The sequence below is a fragment of the Lemur catta genome, chromosome 7 (assembly GCF_020740605.2).
Source record: "Lemur catta isolate mLemCat1 chromosome 7, mLemCat1.pri, whole genome shotgun sequence".
Classification (NCBI taxonomy): Eukaryota; Metazoa; Chordata; class Mammalia; order Primates; family Lemuridae; genus Lemur; species Lemur catta.
The window spans coordinates 6645748-6665693 of record NC_059134.1 but is presented as its reverse complement, the minus strand read 5'-3'; the positions used below and the strand labels follow the sequence as shown (position 1 = coordinate 6665693).

General features: G+C 39.0%; 1 protein-coding gene across 5 annotated transcripts in view; it reads left to right on the top strand.

The window, feature by feature from the left end:
- The window catches only part of CDON (cell adhesion associated, oncogene regulated), a 90923-nt gene that overhangs the window by 31804 nt on the left and 39173 nt on the right, over nucleotides 1–19946 (top strand). For 3 of the 5 annotated variants that reach the window (XM_045555624.1, XM_045555622.1, XM_045555626.1), the window contains exons 2-8: nucleotides 3604–3740; nucleotides 5939–6211; nucleotides 7450–7596; nucleotides 8483–8626; nucleotides 9286–9573; nucleotides 10876–11145; nucleotides 15736–16089. In XM_045555624.1, coding sequence (XP_045411580.1) covers nucleotides 3665–3740; nucleotides 5939–6211; nucleotides 7450–7596; nucleotides 8483–8626; nucleotides 9286–9573; nucleotides 10876–11145; nucleotides 15736–16089 — 1552 coding nt within the window. In that variant the 5' untranslated portion in view covers nucleotides 3604–3664. The remainder of the gene's footprint in view (nucleotides 1–3603; nucleotides 3741–5938; nucleotides 6212–7449; nucleotides 7597–8482; nucleotides 8627–9285; nucleotides 9574–10875; nucleotides 11146–15735; nucleotides 16090–19946) is intronic. The other 2 variants (XM_045555623.1, XM_045555625.1) reach the window with 2 other exon arrangements.

Below are 19946 nucleotides of genomic sequence, written 5' to 3'. Positions count from 1 at the left end.
TCATGCTACCTGACCCACACAGCAATGGAATCCAACTCTTTGTTCTCATTACCACGGTTCTCTGGCAAACTGAGCAAGGTTGCTGTGGATAAATATAAACCATGCCAACAAATACTTAGTAAATGCTTTTTATGGTCGTAGGTTCTTTCCAGAATCAACTAAGAGTATGTTAGGAGTAACCTCATGGAAAGGTAGACTTAATAAAGGAGATTCCTGTGTGATAATATCTAAGTAGCAGTCGTGAGCTATGGAACTTTAAGGGATGGCTGTAAAGTAAGTCAGTTGGTCATGTGCTAGGGTTAAAGTTGACTCTGAAAGTTGTTTCACTGCTTTTTGATAAATAAATAGCTGAAGAAAGATTTGGCAAGAGGAAGAAACAATCCTTCTTGTCCTTGCTCTCTCAGGGAAATGTCTCCTGTTATCAGGTTTTTGGGATGTTTACTCGGCCTTGAACCGAGGGAGAGTTCAAATAAACCAAAAAATTTTCACACAGCTGGACTCTTCTGCCGGTGAGTGGTGTCAGTATGTCCTCTCTCAATTTTTAAAAGAGATCAGCAAGAAAAAGTCTGAAAGGCAGTCCATAACTTGCTAACCATGACCTGGGTAAACTTGAGTTTGCAACTTTGAGACTTTGGACTACCTGGCATAAGATGATGAACAGGTTCTGGGAGATACTGTTTGATTTATTGAAAGCCATATTTAGGGTGCCTTGCTTTGTATTACTACCCAATTTTATTAATGGTTAGGATTAACCTTTCTTTGCATAAATCAAAATGCTCGTAAAATTCTCATTTCTAAAATGTCATTAATATAGCACTGTCATTAAATTTTGTCGTATTTCGTAGTGATAGGTCCATCGTCCAGCTCTGGCTAAGCGGGAATGTGGAGCAGAATTTGCAGACACAGTAACCTAGTTTAGCATAGTGCCTGGTTTGTAGTAGGCACTTACTGTATTTTTGCTGATTTTTAACATTATACATGTGAATGAATAAATGAGTGAAATAATATAGCTAGAATATGCTGAATTCAGACAAGGTGGCAGTTCTTATTAAATACTACTGTTTAAGGTACTTCTGGGAACTGCATTATGTTAAGGTACTGCACTCATTTTAAGAGACATTTATGATACATGCCCAACGTATAGCGGTAGCACAGAAGAGAAAGAATTAACCGTATCTGAGGGACGTCATGGATGTTGTTAATTTTACTAATTTTATTTATCTTGTTTATTAACCATCTGTCCCACTTGAATACAGGTATAAATTTTTGTCTGAGTTACTTACCTTTATTTATATATTTTTAATTGCTGAATCTCCAGCTTCTAAAATAGTACCTGTGATAAGCATTCAATAAATATTTGTTGCATGAATGAATGATTTTTGATAGATATTGCCAAATTACCTTCAAAAAGAATTTACTGATTGTATTTCCATCAACAATATAATAGTGATTTTTAACCCACATCTTTGCCAGTGCTGAGTTTTGTGAAATTTTTAAAAGTTTGCTAAATGTGCCTCACTATCTCTATGTTAAAAATATAGGCCGGGCACAGTGGCTCATGCCTGTGATCCTAGCACTCTGGGAGGCCGAGGCGGGAGGATCGCTCGAGGTCAGGAGTTCAAGACCAGCCTGAGCAAGAGCGAGACCCCATCTCTACTAAAAATAGAAAGAAATTATCTGACCAACTAAAAATATATATAGAAAAAAATTAGCCGGGCATGGTGGCGCATGCCTGCAGTCCCAGCTACTCGGGAGGCTGAGGCAGGAGGATCGCTCGAGCCCAGGAGTTTGAGGTTGCTGTGAGCTAGGCTGACGCCACGGCACTCTAGCCCAGGCGACAGAGCGAGACTCTGTCTCAATATTTTAAGAAAAAAAAAAAAGTAAAAAATATATATATATAATGGCCCCCCAACTACCATTGGTGTTCAGCAATTCTGTCTTCGGCTGCCCTTGTATAGAAAACCCTCGGAGGGGTGATCTGCGCCTGCTTCTCTGTCTCCTCCCTTCTCATTCCACCCTGATCCACCAGCACACTCTTGCTCTCTCTCTGCTGAAACCGCTCTTGTCACTACCACCTGCCATCTCCGTTGGGCCTTTCTGATGACGTCTCATCAGTGTTTGAGACCGTCGATCACTCTTCTAGAAATATTTTTCATTTTCTCCCACACAGCATTCTCCTGGGTTCCATCCTATTTCATTGACTGCTTTTTCTGAGTCTGCATTGCTGCTTCCTTCTCCTCTGTTCGGTCTCTAATGGTTGGACTATCCCAAGGCTCTTCCCTGGTCTCTCTTCTCTTCTCCTCTCCTCAATCCTCTAAACACACTTTCCTTAGAGAGGGCTCAGCTAGTGCCGAGGCTTTTGTACATGTAAAATCGATGTTTCCAGCTCGACTCTCCCTGTGCCTCCAGACTCACACATGCCACTGTCAACTTGGCAGCAGTGCTTAGATATCTAATAGATGCCCCAGACTCACCTTCTCCACAACAGAACTGCTGGCTGCCCCTGTCCTGCATCTGTCTCTCCTGTCCAGTCAGCCACGTCTCAGTGAACAGAGCTCTTACTTACTTTGTTTCACCAAAAACCAAGAGTTATCCTCGACACCTCTTTATCCCACACTCCATGTCCAAGCCTGCAGCACATGCAGTGGTTCTACCTTTAGACCGTATTGTGAATCCACCATTTTCGCCACCTCCACGATTGACGTGCTGCTCTAACCCACCGTGTCCTCATCTGTCCCCCGGGTGGTTACAGCACCTCCTGCTCGCCGCCCTCTTCCATTCCTGCCCCATGCTAGTCTGTTCACCAGCCAGTGATCTCTTTAAAGCATAAATGAGATCATATCACACCCCTCCTCCACGTCTCCCAGGGGCTTGCCAAGGGCATTTAGAATAAATCCCTCCAGTCTTCAGCATGGCCTTGAAAGCTGGGTATGACCTGGCCCAGCCTTCCTGTCTGACCTGACTTCATCCCTTCCTGCTCTCCTTCTGGCTCATTCCACTCTCACCAAAGTGTCTGGCTCAGCCCTCTCCCAGGCTCGCCCTTGGTATTCTTTCTGTTTGAACAGTCCATGAGCCTGAGGGCCTTATCCGAAAAAAGGGAAGAAAACCGTAGTGCCCATCTCATCACGTTGTTGTGAAGATTGGTGTACTGAAAGCACTGCAGTGGTGTCTGGCACGTAGTGAGCACGGGTGTGTGTTAGCTGTTACTTTGTTGTTTTTGTTCTAGTTACTATTTGGGGGAATGTAGAGGAGGAATTCATGTAAGTTGTGTTGAGTTTTATATGCTTGTGAGATATATAAATAGAAACACACTATAGGCAGTTGAATGTACTTGTTTGGAATGAGTAGTTCTGTGTAGTAAGAGGTAGCCTGGTACCTGGGAAGAATGAGTAAAACTTCTCACTCTAATTTAGTCTCTAGACATCCGTTTGTAAATTGGGAAGATGTGAATCAGTAAGTGCTTTGAATTTGTCATAAGCTATAGAGATCTTTCAAAATAGATGGCAGCCACCCCATACTTACAACTCCAGCTGTTCAAGTGAAAGATTTCAATGGTTTTGTGGTTTAGATTTTTTTTCTTTTGTCTTTTTAAATGTTTCTCAGTGAACCAAGGCCTGAGTTTCGCTCTAGAAATCTGTCCTGCCTGCTTCTGTAATTTGACGCTATGCCTCCAGATCTTGGATCCTTATGGATACTGCTGTATGTTACTCTTACAATACTGTGCTCTTCTGTGAGTTCAGGTAAGAACAGAAGAATGGGGCTGGGGGTTGGTTGAAGGCTTTCATCATCTTAATCCTGTAAGGAACAAGTTTTACCTTTAGTGCATTGCTGATAATAGTGTTTTTTTTTTCTTTCTTTTCTTTTCTTTTTTTTTTTTTGAGATAGGATCTCACTCTGTTGTCTGGGCTAGAGTGCAGTGGTGTCATCTGCAACCTCAAACTCCTGGGCTCAAGCGATCCTCCCATCTCAGCCTCCTGACTAGCTGGGACTACAGAGGCAGGCCACCACATTCAGCTAATTTTTCTATTTTTTTTATAGAGATAGGGTCTCGCCATGTTGCTCAGGTTGGTCTTGAACTCCTGACCTCAAGCCATCCTCCTTTCTTGGCCTCCCAAAGTGCTAGGATTATAGGCATTAGCCACCATGCCCAGCTGATAATAGTGGTTTCTAAAGATGTTTCTAAGATTTGTTTGACCAGCTATATGATTAAAAAACTTGATTAATTAAGCAATTTAAGGATCTCCATGGGGTGGCCACAGTGGCTCACACCTATAATCCTAGCACTCCGGGAGGCTGAGGCGGGAGGATCACTTGAGTTCAAGACAAGCCTGAGCAAGAGTGAGACCCCATCTTTACTAAAAATAGAAAAAATTAGCTGGGCACGGTGGCGTGCGCCTGTAGTCCCAGCTACTCAGGAAGCTGAGGCAGGAGGATTGCTTGAGCCTCAGAATTGGAGGTTGCAGTGAGCTAAGGCGACACCACTACACTCTAGCCAGGGTGAAAAAGTGAGACTCTGTCTCCCAAAAAAAAAAAAAAAAAAAAAAAAGGGATCTCTTAGTAATACTTGGGCATTAGCAGGCCTTCTTATTCTTCTCGTAATTTATTCCTTTTGTTGGCCTAAAAATAAACATTTTCTGATCATGCTTTTTTCAATAAGGGGATATGTTGTAAATTTTTGAGTTTGGAAATGATAACAGGAATAAAATGCTAAATATATACCACTAAAGAGAAGTTTTAGAATTGGCATGGTATAATATTCAACTTGGGGTGAGAGAACTTGTTTCAAATCCCAAGTGTGCCACTTTCTTTCATGACCTTGCCTAATGCACTGTGTACTTCTTTGGGTTCCTGAAAAGCTTAAATGTGTTTACTGTTAAATGTGTATATAAGCTTCAAACCTAATACGTAGGCCACATGTATTTCTTTTTATTTTAGGGTTATGTAAAAATGGATATATAAGTGTATACAAATATAGTGATGTATATTCACTGAGTAATATTTATATATATGTAATCCGTTAAAATACTATATAACTATATTAGATTTGGTAAGTCAAAAATTGATTTAGTAGTTTTATTTGTTTGTGTTTTGCTAAACAACCCCCAGATTCAGCCAAGAGAGGCATGTCCCTTAATCTTCATTTCTGATTAAATATCCTATATAAGTAGATTGAGTAATTTATTGATTTTTTTCCCTATAAGTATTTTATTCCGCCAGATGAATAATATTCCTGCTCCCCTCTTTCCTTTGGTTGAGAAGAGAATCTGTATTGATACATTAGTGCAAGAACACCCCCCGTCCAAGTTCCTGGAGGAACAGACATAACAAATGAAGCTATTTCAAATACCAAATAAAAATATGAAGCCTTATATTGAAGGAGGGATAGACTTTGTATTTCAGTTGTGGCTTCCTAACTTTTTATTTCTGTTTTCTTAAAAGTTGAACATTATTTCCACTGAAGGGAAGTACTCAGGAAATGCTATAGCCTTCATTTATAGAATAACTTGCTCTCGTAAGTCAAATCCTATTGTAAAATAGAGAATTCTTTTTATTTGGAAAGTCGTCTTCACTTTTTCAGGTTCTTAATTTCCATTTTTACAAGTCACTTTGTTAAAAAGCAGTTTGTTATTTCTCATTAATAGAATTTGTATTATATCTGATTTATATCATAAGCATTTTTGTCTCTTCTACCCTAATTATTAAGTTCTAAGTTAACATGTTGCCCTTTTTTTCTTCGCCAAAATAGGCTTATAAGAATTTTGCTAGAACTTTCATAAGTATCAAGAATCATAACATATACAGATGAAATAAGGGCTTACCTTTAGTTATAAAGATGCAGATGAAATGTGTTTAATGTACTCTTCTTTCTCTCTCCCTTTCTCTTTCCCACTGTCACCCTCTCCCCATTTCTTTGCACACGGGGAATGTTTCCTTGTAGACTTGGCACCTTATTTTATTTCTGGGCCACTCTCTGCTATCCAGAAACTTGGTGGACCTGTAGTGCTACATTGTTCTGCTAAACCTGTGACCGCTCATATCTCATGGTTGCACAATGGGAAAAGACTGGACAGAAACATGGAACATATTCAGATTCATGAGGGGACTTTGACGATTTCTTCTCTTAGCCCCTCCCTTTCGGGTTCCTACCAGTGCATTGCCAACAACAGCGTCGGCGCCATTGTGAGTGGCCCTGCAACAGTATCCACTGCAGGTGAGTTTGATTTTGCCTCTGCTGTGCATGAAGTTACTGTTAGCACTCACATTTTTGAATGGTGGGAAGAGTACAGGCTTTGATGTGAGACATCTAGGAGTTCTTGTCCCAGCCTTGACTCTGACTGTATAATTTGGGGGAAATGTACTTGAACGTCTGTTAGCCTGGCCTAGTGTCTTCTTCTGTAACAATGGTATGGAAATGGTTTTTCTCTTTTTGTTTTTTTCAAGTTACACAGGACAGGTTTCTAATGTGAATTCTGGACAATTTCCTTTTAAGTATTTAAAAGTCATTAATATTGATAACAACAAAGAGCTGTTGTCTACTTTGACAGTTATTTTGTGCAGTCCTTTTTCTTTCATGTCTAATTGTTTTACTTGCCTTGATTATTGAGCGATTTTAATTTATTTAATTGAAACAAGGCTAAAGAAGCAGGCAAATAATAACTGTAAAGAAAGGAATGTTGATATTGAACTTATGGAAAATCTGGAATGCATGGTTTTTCTTAGTAAATTTGAGCTAATCTGCCTTTCGAACGGTGATGGCTTCCAGTAACGTCTTTGTAAGGGAGCCCCTATTTACAGAGCAGATGTGTATTCCCCGGGAGTAGTGAGTTTGTCATAACTGAGAAGAGTAAATGTTTTTGTAGAGCTGTGATCCATGGATAGCTACTGGACACACCCTGGAGAGCTGAGATCCTAGTGGCAGCCGCCGAGTGCTGTGAGGACTAGAGACAGTGAGGCCCCTCCCTGAGGGGAGGCGCTGAGACCGAGTTAGGGTATCCAGATAACATAAATGATTTATTGCTTTGTTTTTTGATGTCCTGGGTTTGTTCCCAGAAACCATTTTACTGCAATGTGAGCAGCTACAAAGAGAATAAAGACTCACAGGGAGAGTGAGTTTGATGAGGGGACTGGGTTGAAAAGGATTTATCTTGACAGAATGGGAACAATTATGGTTTGTAGTTCTCCTAGACATTTTAGGAGCAGTTAGTATTTTTATGGTCTCCTGGAAGCACTGACTTACGAAAAAGGGTGCTGTGACTTAGGTCTGAGCCCTCAACCAGGTGTCTCTGCCCCAGCTGCTTTGAGATGAAAAGGCCATGTTTCCCTCTGGACTAGGATTAGAGGTCACAAAAGGCTGTATGGCAGACGTTGTTTCTAATTTTTAAATCTCCTTTGGGAAATATAATTTGAATTTGTATCTATCTATCTAATCTGTCTACTTATTTATTGCAGTTCTTGGTGATTTTGGTTCATCCACAAAGCATGTTATTACAGCAGAAGAAAAAAATACTGGTTTCATTGCCTGCAGGGTACCAGAGAGTAACCCCAAAGCTGAGGTGCGCTATAAAATCCGGGGAAAATGGCTGAAACATTCCACAGGTGAGACCTTTTATGAAAGCCAATGGTGCACACAGAGCAAATGCTCATTAAATAGCCTGCTATTAAGCTCTGTGTGCTAGGGACCGTGGATACAAGAATGCATAAGATATTAATATGTTGTCTCTGCTCTCAGCAGTCAACTGGAGAAGGCTAAAAGGAAGGGTTACAATACATAAGTGATTACAACCCCTCCCCCGAGGGCTTGCTCTCTCAATTCGTTCAGGTCCTACTGAGGTACCACTTCCTTAGAGAAGACTGCCTTCATGGCCCTATCTAAAATAAATGCCCTGCCACTCTGTCGCCTTTATTCAGCTTCATTTTTCTTCATAGAATTCATCACACCTGCCATTGCGTTACACATATTTTAGTTTGCTTGTTTATTACTTACCCCTCTCCTTGCCATTCCCTGGCCCCCAGTGGAATGCTGGCTGCATGAATACAGGACTTTTGTCTGCTTTTTTCCGTGCTGTATCACTTGTGTCTGGGCCATTGTTAGCAGAAAATAGAACTTGATATGTATTAGTTGAACAAAAAAAAGGAACAAGTAGACAGTGAATGAGTACAGTGTGACTAGTGCTCTAGGTGGTGGTTTGCTCAGGCGCTAGCTGTGGTCATTGTATCTTTGAGCCCGTTTTTTGTACTTTCAGATTCACCCTCTGTTATTACAATGTTTCTGCTAGGCTTAATTTTGTTACGCTAGCACTGTTGACTTTTTTTTTTCTTTTCTGCTTCTACTCTCCCTTTCTTTCATTTGATGAAATTTCCTTGATTGCTTCTCTGTTGCTAGTCTCATGGCTAAATTTAAAGCGTAGCTGTTAAGCGTTGTCAGTTTTAGTTGTGCTCATCACAGAGGGAGAGGCCTAACTGAACTTGCTTCCTTCCTCAGAGAATTACTTAATCCTTCCGTCAGGGAACCTTCAGATCTTGAATGTATCCTTAGAGGACAAGGGATCATACAGATGTGCAGTTTATAATCCTGTCACACATGAATTAAAAGTTGAACCCATTGGCCGAAAGCTCCTTGTGAGTCGTAAGTATTTGGGAGAATAATGGTAACTAGAGAAAGGAAGAGTCCTCAAAAGTATTCCTCATAAAAAGTTGAGAAATGAGAGTTTGTTGTTTTTTCAGATCCTGTTTGTTTATCAAAAGAAAGCCTTACCAAAAAAAAGTAAATATGTCAATGCATTATAGACTAGCACTCTACATGTTTTAAAAATATAACAATTTATAGTAAGGAATTTCAGTCAAGGTGACGGAGTGAATGAATACATATGGGGAATCTTGCCCTTCACTCAAACAAGAAGAAATTATAGAGGAAATGCAGCTTTATCGCAGTGGTAATTAAATTGGTGGCTAACTGTACATTATGGGGAAAAAAGATCTCTCCTCTTTCTTTCAGGTACAGTTAAAATCATTGCTGATTTTTAGATTTTGGTAGTTGAGTTGAAGAAGCGCCAACAGTCAGAGTACAATAGAGGAGTGGCTTCTGAATTTGAAAAATCTATGTTTCCAAACTGCTAAGGGCTACAAAATCTTTTAATTTTAATCCTCAACTAAAAAGGATTTAGCTCCCAAATAGGGCCTTGTACTATAAAGAGGACTAAATGGGCATGTGGGGATGTGCAGCTTTGCTAAGCAAGGGTTGGACACGAACACTTCCTAATCGTCTGGTGTCTTTTCCTTTCCCAGGCCCTTCTTCAGACGATTGTCACATTCTTCACCCCACCCTTTCGCAGGCATTAGCTGTTCTTTCCCGCAGCCCTGTAACCTTGGAGTGTGTAGTAAGCGGGGTCCCTGTTTCTCAAGTGCACTGGCTGAAGGACGGGCAAGATATCGTGCCAGGAAGTGCCTGGAGAAGGTTGTATTCTCATCTTGCCACAGATAGCATTGACCCCGTGGACTCTGGAAACTATTCCTGCGTGGTGAGGAGCAAGTCTGGAGACGTGAGACACGTGACTTACATGGTTACCGTACTTGGTAAGATGTTGCTTATCAAATGTTTTTTTCAAATGAAGCCATTTTCCTGATCTAACTGATGTTTGAAGGAAAGACCTATTTGTGAACAAAAATGAAATGGAAATATCTAGAAATGTCTACACCCGTAGCCAGAACGCCTTCGTTTTTCTAAAGAAGTGCTGAATTAGGCTGCATTTCTGGGTCTTACAGAACATCTCACATGGAATGTTCTTGGGAACCGAAACCCCAACCTAGTTATACAGAGCTTGTTCTCCCTTCTTCATGACCTAGAGGAAAGAAAATGGAAATCAGTAGAATGTAAGATTCTGGGCTGTCTCTGGGTGTGGCATCCAGTAGTTATGACTAAGACGGGGTGCTGACCAGGAAATGTCATCTCAAAAAGACATCGATGTTTCATTTGATTTTCCCTTTTGGGATGGTTTCACCTAGGTTTGGCTCATAAAATTTGCATTACTTCCACTCACATTTCTATAAATACTCTTTATTTCAAAGCTAGTCCTTTTCAACCAGCTACCTTTCTCACAGTCGTGTGTAGCAGCAGAGAATGTTTTCCTTTATCAAAACATTTTTATGAAAACCAGAAAAAAATGGGTAGGAAGTGGTTTCATAAACATAATTTTAATCCCTCTGGATGTGTTTATTTACAACCGTGGCCTGATGTGCAAAGTTAGCAACACTAGAATTAATGTAAGTACATGGCAGATGGGCTTTAAAATTCAGTGATAATCAGGACTGGATTGATATGCATAATCATTTAATTTAGGCACATGCTACAGATGTCAATAAATGACTTATTTTTTTGGGTAAAAATAGATTGGATAGATCCTAAAATAAGGTGTGTTTTTTCCGCCTTTTATTTACACTGTACCTTAAAGCAAAATTAACCATAAAAATAATTTAACCTCTGAGGAAACTCTTCTGTTTTGGCTCTTGTTTAGTATGAAATCCAGGGAAACTGTTTCTTTATTTCATACTAATCACCTGAAATAAGTGCTAGGAGAAACCCCCAGGATTAGAAACTATTTGTGTATGTGTGTGTATGTGTGTCCGTGGTTTTTTGGGGACTTAAGTGGGTAGAGCCATCTATGAAAGGCTTATTAGTAACATGTGGTTCGTCTTATTAGTGGAAAGTTAAAATGCATTCCTAATTTTTTCTTGGTGACCACAGCAGACAGAAGAATGTGAACAAACAACTTGGTTTCAACTAAGTTATTGGTAGAGAGGAGATTTTATCTGACTTGTGTGATAATTTAAAAAGTACATCCTGAGGGCTAGAGTTTAATTTGTATGTTTTATTTTTAGAACATGCTTCAATTTCTAAAGGACTGCGGGATCACATAGTGTCTCTGGGTGCCACAGTGTACTTTACCTGTGATGTTCATGGGAACCCATCCCCCAACCGTACCTGGTTTCATAATGCTCAGCCCATTCATCCTTCCCCACGACATCTAACTGCAGGAAATGGACTGAAAATCAGTGGAGTTACTGTGGAAGATACTGGGCTGTATCAGTGTGTGGCAGATAATGGGATTGGATTTATGCAGTCTACTGGAAGACTTGAAATTGAAAAAGGTATGCTTTTGGTTCATAATCATAGGCAATTTTACTTTACTGATGAGGGGCTTTTGTTGTGGTTAAAAATGAAATCATTGTTGCTAAAAGAAAGTTACTGTATCACCATGCAAGTCAAAAGGCCGCATTTAAGGACATATAAGGCCACATGTGTCCTTAAGGTCACAGGTTCCATACCCTGGGACTAGTATCTTATTGATGGTTGTTTCTCATCTTTTGCCATTATGGATAGCTCTGTAGTGAATGCCCTTCTACAAAGAGTATTTTGCACATGTGTGAGTACCTATAAAAGAAATTCATAGGAAGGAATGTGTAGAATAAAACCATATATGTATTGGTAATTTTGGTAGATATTACTGAATTAATCTCTGTAATTATTACCACTTTATACTCCCACCAGCAAGGTATAACACTGCCTGTATCCTCATACCCTCACAAACCCAGGGTGTTGTCAGTTTTTTTTATCTTTGCCAGTCTGATAGGTTAAAAAAAAAAAAAGTACCTCTTAATCTATATTTCTTTTATTATAAGTGATTTTGGGCATCTTTTCATATGTTTTTGAGCCATTTGAATTTGCATTCCTGTGTATTGATTGTTTATTGTCTTTTGCCCATTTTAAAAATTAGGTTATTGGTGTTTTTTCTTACTGATTTATGAGAATTCTTTATATATTAGGGAAATTGATTATTGGTCTATGGTATGAGTTATAAATATTTCAAATTTCAGAGAATCAGCATGATACAGTCCACATTTTCTGACCTTAGTGTAATTTATTTAACGGTTAACAATAAAAACATAATTTTTTAAAAAAACTGACATGTACTTGGAAATTTAAAATTATACTTCTCAATAGTTGGGCCAGAAAAGAAATTATAATGGAAATTTAAAATTCTTTGAACTGAATGATGATGAAAATGCTGCAGATCAAGTTTTATGAGAGAGACAGCCAAAACAGGATTTAGAGGGAAATTTATAGCTTTAACTAGTAAGACTGAAAATTAGTGAGTGAAGTAAAAGAATAACAGAATAGATTCATAGAAATCAGAAGAAAGGAGATAATAAAAATAAGGGCAGAAAGCAATTGAATAGAAAATAAAGCTAAAACATAGAGGATCAATAAAGATAGAAATTGGTTCTTTTGTAAAGTCTCATAAAATGGACAAATCTTTGGCAAAATTGATCACAAGAAAAGAAAGCAGGTACAAATAAACAATATTAGCAATAAAGGTGGGTGATAAGTACCAGTCTTACAGAAATTAAAAATAATATTATGATAAACTTTATGATAATAATTTACAAATATAGACCGAAATAGACAAATTCTGAGGAAAAATATAACTTAGCAATGCTGACTTAAAAGAAATAAAAAGCCTGAATAGTCCTACACCTATTAGAGAAATTGAATTAGGAGTTAAAAATCTTCCCACAAAGAAAACATCAGGCCAGATGGTTTTATGGAAATTCTACCAACCTTGCAAGTAACAGACCAGTCCAAATATTATACAGACTCTTCCAGAGAAGAGGAAAAGATGGAAACTCTCCAGTCTTGATTCTAAAATCACAAAAGAGTGGCACAAGAAAGGAAAGTCAAAGGCCAATCTGGTTTATGAACATGAGTGTAAAAATCCTAAATAAAATATTAGCAAGCTAGGAATGAATAAAAAAAGATAATATATCTTGACCAAGAAGTTATCCCAGGAGTCCACCACAAAATTTAAAGTGTCATTCACCCTATTTAATGAATAAAGGAGAAAAGTGATATGATTATCTCACTAGAGGCAGAAATACATTGGTCATTCAGTATCCATGTTAGACAATCTTAGAAAAGTAGAAATAGAAGGGAACTTTCTTAACTTGATAAAGGGTATCTAACAGGAACTTACAGGAAACATCACTTTTAATGGTGAAATGGGAGAAGTACTCCCTTTAACATCTCTTGCAGTCATCATTACATTGGAGGTCCTAACCAGCACAAGGAGACGTAAAAAGAAATAAGAAAGAACCCAAATTGTTATTAATTTACAACTGATATGATTGTTAATATAGAATATCCCGAATAGTTTGCTGTCTATTATTGTTATGTATCTTATTATTAGAAGTAATAAGAACATTTAACAAGGTGGCTGGGTGAAGACCAACGAATAAGAATCAGTTGCCTTTCTATCAGTTAACTCCAGTGAGAATGGCCTTTATCAAAAAATCCCAAAACAATACATGTTGGCGTGGATGTGGAGAGACAGGAACACTCATACACTGCTGGTGGGACTGCAAACTAGTGCAACCCCTGTGGAAAGCAATATGGAGATACCTTAAACAGATTCAAGTAGACCTACCATTCGATCCAGCAATCCCATTATTGGGCATCTACCCAAAAGAACAAAAGACATTCTATGACAAAGATACCTGCACCCGAATGTTTATAGCAGCACAATTCACAATTGCAAAGATGTGGAAACAACCCAAATGCCCATCAGTTCATGAGTGGATTAGTAAAATGTGGTATATGTATACCATGGAGTATTACTCAGCTATAAGAAATAACAGTGATGTAGAATCTCTTTGTTTTCCTGGAGAGAGCTGGAACCCATTCTACTAAGTGAAGTATCCCAAGAAAGGAAAAATAAGCACCACATGTACTCACCAGCAAATTGGTTTCCCTGATCATCACCAAAGTGCACATATGGGAATAACACCAATTGGGTGTCGGACAGAGGTGGGGGGTGGGGGGAGGTGATGGGTGTATGCCTACATGATGAGTGCGTTGCGCACTGTCTGGGGAATGGACATGCTTGAAGCTCTGACTCAGGGGGATGGGGGGGCATGGGCAATATACATAACCTGAACTTTTGTACCCCTATAATAAGCTGAGATAATAATAATAAAAAAGAACTAGTTGCCTTTCTATATACCAGCAACAAACAAAATATAATTTAAAAATCATCTTTTTATGTTAGCAACCGTAAAGCTGACCCAGTTACATAGGAAGATATACCAGTTCATGGATACCAAAATTCAGTATTATGCAGTTATCTGGTCTTTCAAAAAATGTTCTGTAGATTCATGAAATTCCAATTAAAATCCCATCATAATATTTTGAGGATCTTGACAAACTGATTCTAAAATTTACATGGATGACCAGAGGCCCAAGAAAAGCTAAGGCACTCTAGAAGAAGAAGAAAAAGAACATGGGAGACTTGATTTAAATGTATGAAAAATCTGTAGTAATTAAGAAAGTATTGTATTGGTGCGAGAACAAGTAGACTCTTGGAACGTGATAGAAACTGCCAAAAAGACATTTGCATGTAGGGACTTGGCTGGCCTGGCATTGCATGTCATTAGGGGAGGGACATCCACTTTAAGTTTTGATGTGGGATAATAGATCATCAAAATGGAGAAAACAGTGAAATTAAATTTCTTATTCACGTTGTATATAAAGATAAATTCCCAGTGGGCTAAAGACCTAAATGTGAAAGAAAAATGTAAAAATTTTAAATAGAATATTGAAGAATATATGATCTGTGGGTAAAACTTTTTAATAAGACATTTTAAAAGGTGCTAATTAAGAAAGATGGGACTATATTGAAATGAAAACATCTTCATTATTAAAAGATACCATTAAAACCTGAAAAAAAAAAGCAATGAACTAGGAGGAGATCCTACTAGTAGCATATATAACTAAACAAAAAAACAGTAGACAAAGAACTCTGAACCATTATAAAAAAGATAAATGACCCAGTAGAAAAACTGACAAAAGGCATTTCACAGAGGAGGAAAAATATGAACGGCACATAATCACATGAAAAGACGTGCAGCCTCATTAGTGCTCAGGAAAATGCAGGTTCTGACCAGTGAAATAGCATTTTATACTCAGTAGCTTGGCAAAAATCCAGAAATCTGATATCAGCAGTTGGTTTTGTCAGACATGGGATGCAGGACTAGAGGAAAAGAAAGACGTGAGGGAGGAAATGTCATGTATGTTGATCAATATACCATTGTAGGCTCACTTAAAAATACCTCAGATAATGCCAGTACCAAAAGAAAAGACTTGATGCCACTTTAATTTAGCAACAAAAATATTGTTTCTAAACAATAAGAAATTGGTAAGAAATATATGCATCAACTTGTATTTAGAACAGGTTTTTTCTCCCAGGGTTTTTATAATCATATTCCTGGCCCCTTCCCCCTCCTCCCTGAACTGACCATTTTCTTGAAGGAATATTATCTAGTTTTATATTTTATACTTTTTTCATGTTAGAGTCTGAGGTTTCAGCTTTATATGTTCTATATTTACAGTGGTCAGATATTATAGTATACCTATTGGAAAGCTCTCAAAAGATTTCTTTACTTACATTGCTCTCTTTCTGAAGGACAAGAAATCTATGTAGGAAATGCCTAGGAATCAACAGCTATGAAAAATTCTACTTTTTATTGACAGTTTTGCTTGGTGAAAGTTGAGAAGGAACTAACAAGGAGGGAGATAACTGTTTTTCTCATTACTTACTATCATGTCTATGCAATAGGATGAAATTATTTGCCTTATAGACACTATAACGTTCTTAATTTTTTATATGTGAATTACTTTTTTAATAGACAGTGGATTCAAGCCAGTTATAATTACAGCACCAGCTAGTGCAAAGGTGGCCGATGGAGACTTTGTCACTTTGTCCTGCAATGCTACAGGGGTGCCAGTGCCAGCCATTCGCTGGTATGACAGCCATGGGTTGATAACCAGCCGTCCGTCTCAAGTCCTCAGATCTAAATCCCGGAAATCACACCTACTGAGACCCGGGGGCTTGGACCTGGAGCCTGTCCACTTTGTCGTGTCCCGAGCTGGCTCCAGCGTGCTCCACGTTCAGGCCGCTGCTCGGGAGCGTGCTGGGCGGTACGTGTGTGAGGCTGCGAACGAACATGGCTCCACACGGGCAGAAGCATTTCTCACAGTTGGTGAGTGGCCGTTATTATGTTTTCTCAGTTGAATAATTTCTTTTTATAGTATCTTTAGTATTTTTTTCATGAATCTACCAATCTCTAAATGTATTTTTTCCCTGATGGCAGTGAAATATAGAACTGTATTTGTTGTTGTTTGGCCTCTTGTAAATCAGATGACACTTAGTCTCCATTTCTGGTATGTTTGTTAAGCTTGTAGTTGTCATATAGAAAGCTCTCCTTTCAGAGCAAGCACAAAATATAATCTATCTTTTGGGAGTAATCCTTTTGGTTTTCTAAGCTACTGAAAGTGGCATTACAGACATTTTTAAGGTGAGCCCTTGGTAACTACAATATTCAAAGTCTAAAAGGTTGACCTTCATTGAGAATGTAGAGTCGTGGCACTATCACATATAACCTGTATGTATGTATTCCCCTATTTTATCCAAAGTTGTTTTCTAATGGGATGTATAATATTAATTTTTTATATTTTACTGATTTTTGATGCTGATGACTTAAAAATTTTATATGATTTTTGAAGTACTGGTATGTAGAATATCAATATTCATGAAAAGGACCTCAAATTTGACTTAATGCAAATTCAAACGTTACATCAGTAGCTGTTGAGAGCACTGTTCCCCAGCAGCTAGTCAGGCTGAGAGGCAGAATATCAAAGGCAGTGCTGCGTTTAGTCTCGGTGCTCTGGTCCTCTGCCTTGAAGGGCCTGCTGTAGCCCTCTTCTGCCCGGGTCCTCAGGCCCCACAGGGCACAGACCCCCTTACTCAGAGCCTTTTCTCCTTGGAGACAGCAGGTCTAGTGCTCCAGAATTCCCTGCTTTAATTAGTTCGCAGTCTGGTTCCATGCAGGTCTTCTTTCCTGGCCTGTCCTCCACAGTGTGGGCCACACCACCAGGGTGTGGGCACCTCTAGCCAGAGCAGTGGCCAGTGGGTGGTCTTTGGCAGAGGAGGGATGGTTGAGATAGAAAGAGTTTGGATGTGTACACTGCTATTTCCCTTTGCCTGCAAACAAGGACTCTCTCACTCTGGATGAAGCTGGAGGCTGGGAGGCGAGTAGGGAAGGCCAAGGACTTCCATTCATGCCCTTGTGCCACTCCATGAGTATCAGAGGTGGGATGGTGTGGAGGGTAAGCATGCAGGCTGCAGTAGAATCCTGGCTATGCCATGAGGGGATCTGTAGCCAGGACAAATTACTGAACTTCTCTGTGCTTGTTTCCTCATCTAGGTAACAGGTATTGTGAAGGTGCCCTACTCATAGGGTTGATGTGAGAATCAAGTTAATACATATACACTGCTTAGAATGGTACCTGGCACTAGAAAGCTTTCCGTTAAATATGAAGTATTAGGTTATGATTATTACCATCTAGTTATTATTAAATTGTAATGATCCCTTGTGGTGGTGTTTAGGGGAAGAAGAAGTAGTTACTGATTTCTAGTAACCTTAAAAATCCTCAAATCAAGAAAGTAGTTGAATGTTGCATAAATTTATACATATATGTGAATATGTATATGCATGTATCTATGTGTGTTTATGTATCTATTCTTCCAGGCAAAAACAAGAGTGGCTTTGTTCAACATTGTTAGCTGCACAACAGGTGTAATGGAGGAGCTCCTTGGGTAGAATTTAGCTGAACTGATTGTTTTATGTAAATATGGGGTATAGGGAGACATAGATGTCATAGTCATGGCTGATGGAACTAGATATTCGTCTAACTCTCTTACTTTAAATATGAGAAATATGAAGCCCTTAGAAGTTACATAAGCTAACTTGTTTAGAAGATCTTTAGGATTCCCTTCCACTCCAGGATTTTGTGTCTTGATAAATACCACTTTTATGTGTAGTAACCCCATCAGCTGTATTCCACCCGAGTGGTTCTGCATTGCCTCTTTTACATGCTCTATAATAATTATGAAGATCCAACTGAGTTCATTAAAACTCTAAAGAGCAAACAGTCCACTTCTTTGCCTGGGAAGCTGAGCCTTATTAAATTCTAACATACTGATGGCTATTTGCCTTGTTCGTTGTGAAGGGGAGTAAGCATGGTCAGAGAGAGAGGACTTCCTCTTGCCCTTTTGTTCTTTCCAGAGACCTGGGGTTTTTGAGGTCCTGAATGTACAAATATTTTCAGAGTGAGTTGTAACTCTTCAAAACTATAATGGGAGTTGGTCTGGGTTTCCTAAATAGTTTGGGGTGTGGATTGCTGGCAGGAGAGGTCACAGTGGGAGCATCTTTGACAGATCTGGTTGTACTCCCTGTTTAGTTGCTAAATTCATTTTCATTGCCATAATTTTATCAGTCTCTTCTCCAATTCAAAAAACATTCTGCCTTAAAAAATGCTAGATGTCTATTCCAGCCATTTAAGAGTTGTTTTGAAGATACATTGAGATAATATACCTGAGAACACTTTTGAAAGTATTGTTAAAGTCTTCTAAATTGTATCTAGTATCTTGCAAGTGCCCAGATTATATTACTGGGAATAGAAGAGGAAAGTTAATTGAATCCCCCTTTTAATAATAGTTGTCAAAAGGTCTCACTGCATCTTAAATATTACAGAAATGGAATTTTTGGACTCTTTCAGTGGACAGGCTGCAACATAAACTTTCTCTCAAGCCTATGTATAAACTGAGGCATGTGGTGTTTAAACTCTTCTACAGCCAAATACCACTTCCCAGTGGTAAACTGCCCAGAAGATGCACAGAACTCCTCATGATAAAAGGTTCTTCACCACGACCCCAAGCCGCAGCTAATTGCTTCCACTTGCTGCTTCCGTTTCTCTGCGTTAGCAGACACCAGCTCACACCCTGTGTGTCGGTCCACAGTCTGACTCATAGACAAACATAGCTGTTCCAGGAGCAATATTGTGAAGTTGTCTCAGTGACCTTAATTAGTTTTCTTCTACATTATTTTCTCACTCGCTTCTTGTTTTCTTTGATGGAAGATGCTTCTGAGACACCCTTTGTGTCTTTTAAACTAATAGAAAACTGACCTTACACTGTTAGTCCCATTTTTTTTGTTGGTTCTCTACTAAAGCGCAGTACTTCTCCCAAAAACACAGCCACCTTTTACCAGGAACCTGACTTCATAGTGGAAAAGAAACTATAACGTTGTTTCCTCTCCTCCCTTCCTCCACTAAAGGAGTGAAACATAGGGAGATTTTTTTTGGTTGCCAATATTAAAGACACTTTAGAGAAACCAAGCTGCCAATCCTTAGGTTTTGCGGTACTGGCTGTGTGTTTGTGTTCATAAATTGCTCTCTCACGTCTTTTCTCAGCGGCACCACTGACGTTCTTCAGTCTCTCAGAACTCTGATTTCTTCATCTGTAAAGTGCGAGTATTATCATCTACCCAAGAGTGTTGTTTTGAGAATTAAATAGGATCATGTTTATGAAATATACAGTACAATACTTGGTACACAATATGTGCTTAGTAATTTTCTTTGGATCTATGCAACCTATTTATTTTTTCAGTATAATTAAACTATTTTTACTTTCTTCTGTATATTTGTATGCTGTTAGTATTAAGGCTGTCTGCTTGTTTTATCTTTTTTTTTTTTTTTTGGCTAGAGTGAGTGCCATGGTGTCAGCCTAACTCATAGCAACCTCAAACTCCTGGGCTTAAGCGATCCTCCTGCCTCAGCCTCCCGAGTAGCTGGGACTACAGGCACGTGCCACCATGCCTGGTTAATTTTTTCTATATATATTTTTAGTTGGCCAGATAATTTCTTTCTATTTTTAATAGAGACGGGGTCTCGCTCTTGCTCAGGCTGGTCTTGAACTCCTGACCTTGAGCGATCTTCCCGCCTCGGCCTCCCAGCGTGCTAGGATTACAGGCGTGAGCCACCGTGCCCGGCCTGTTTT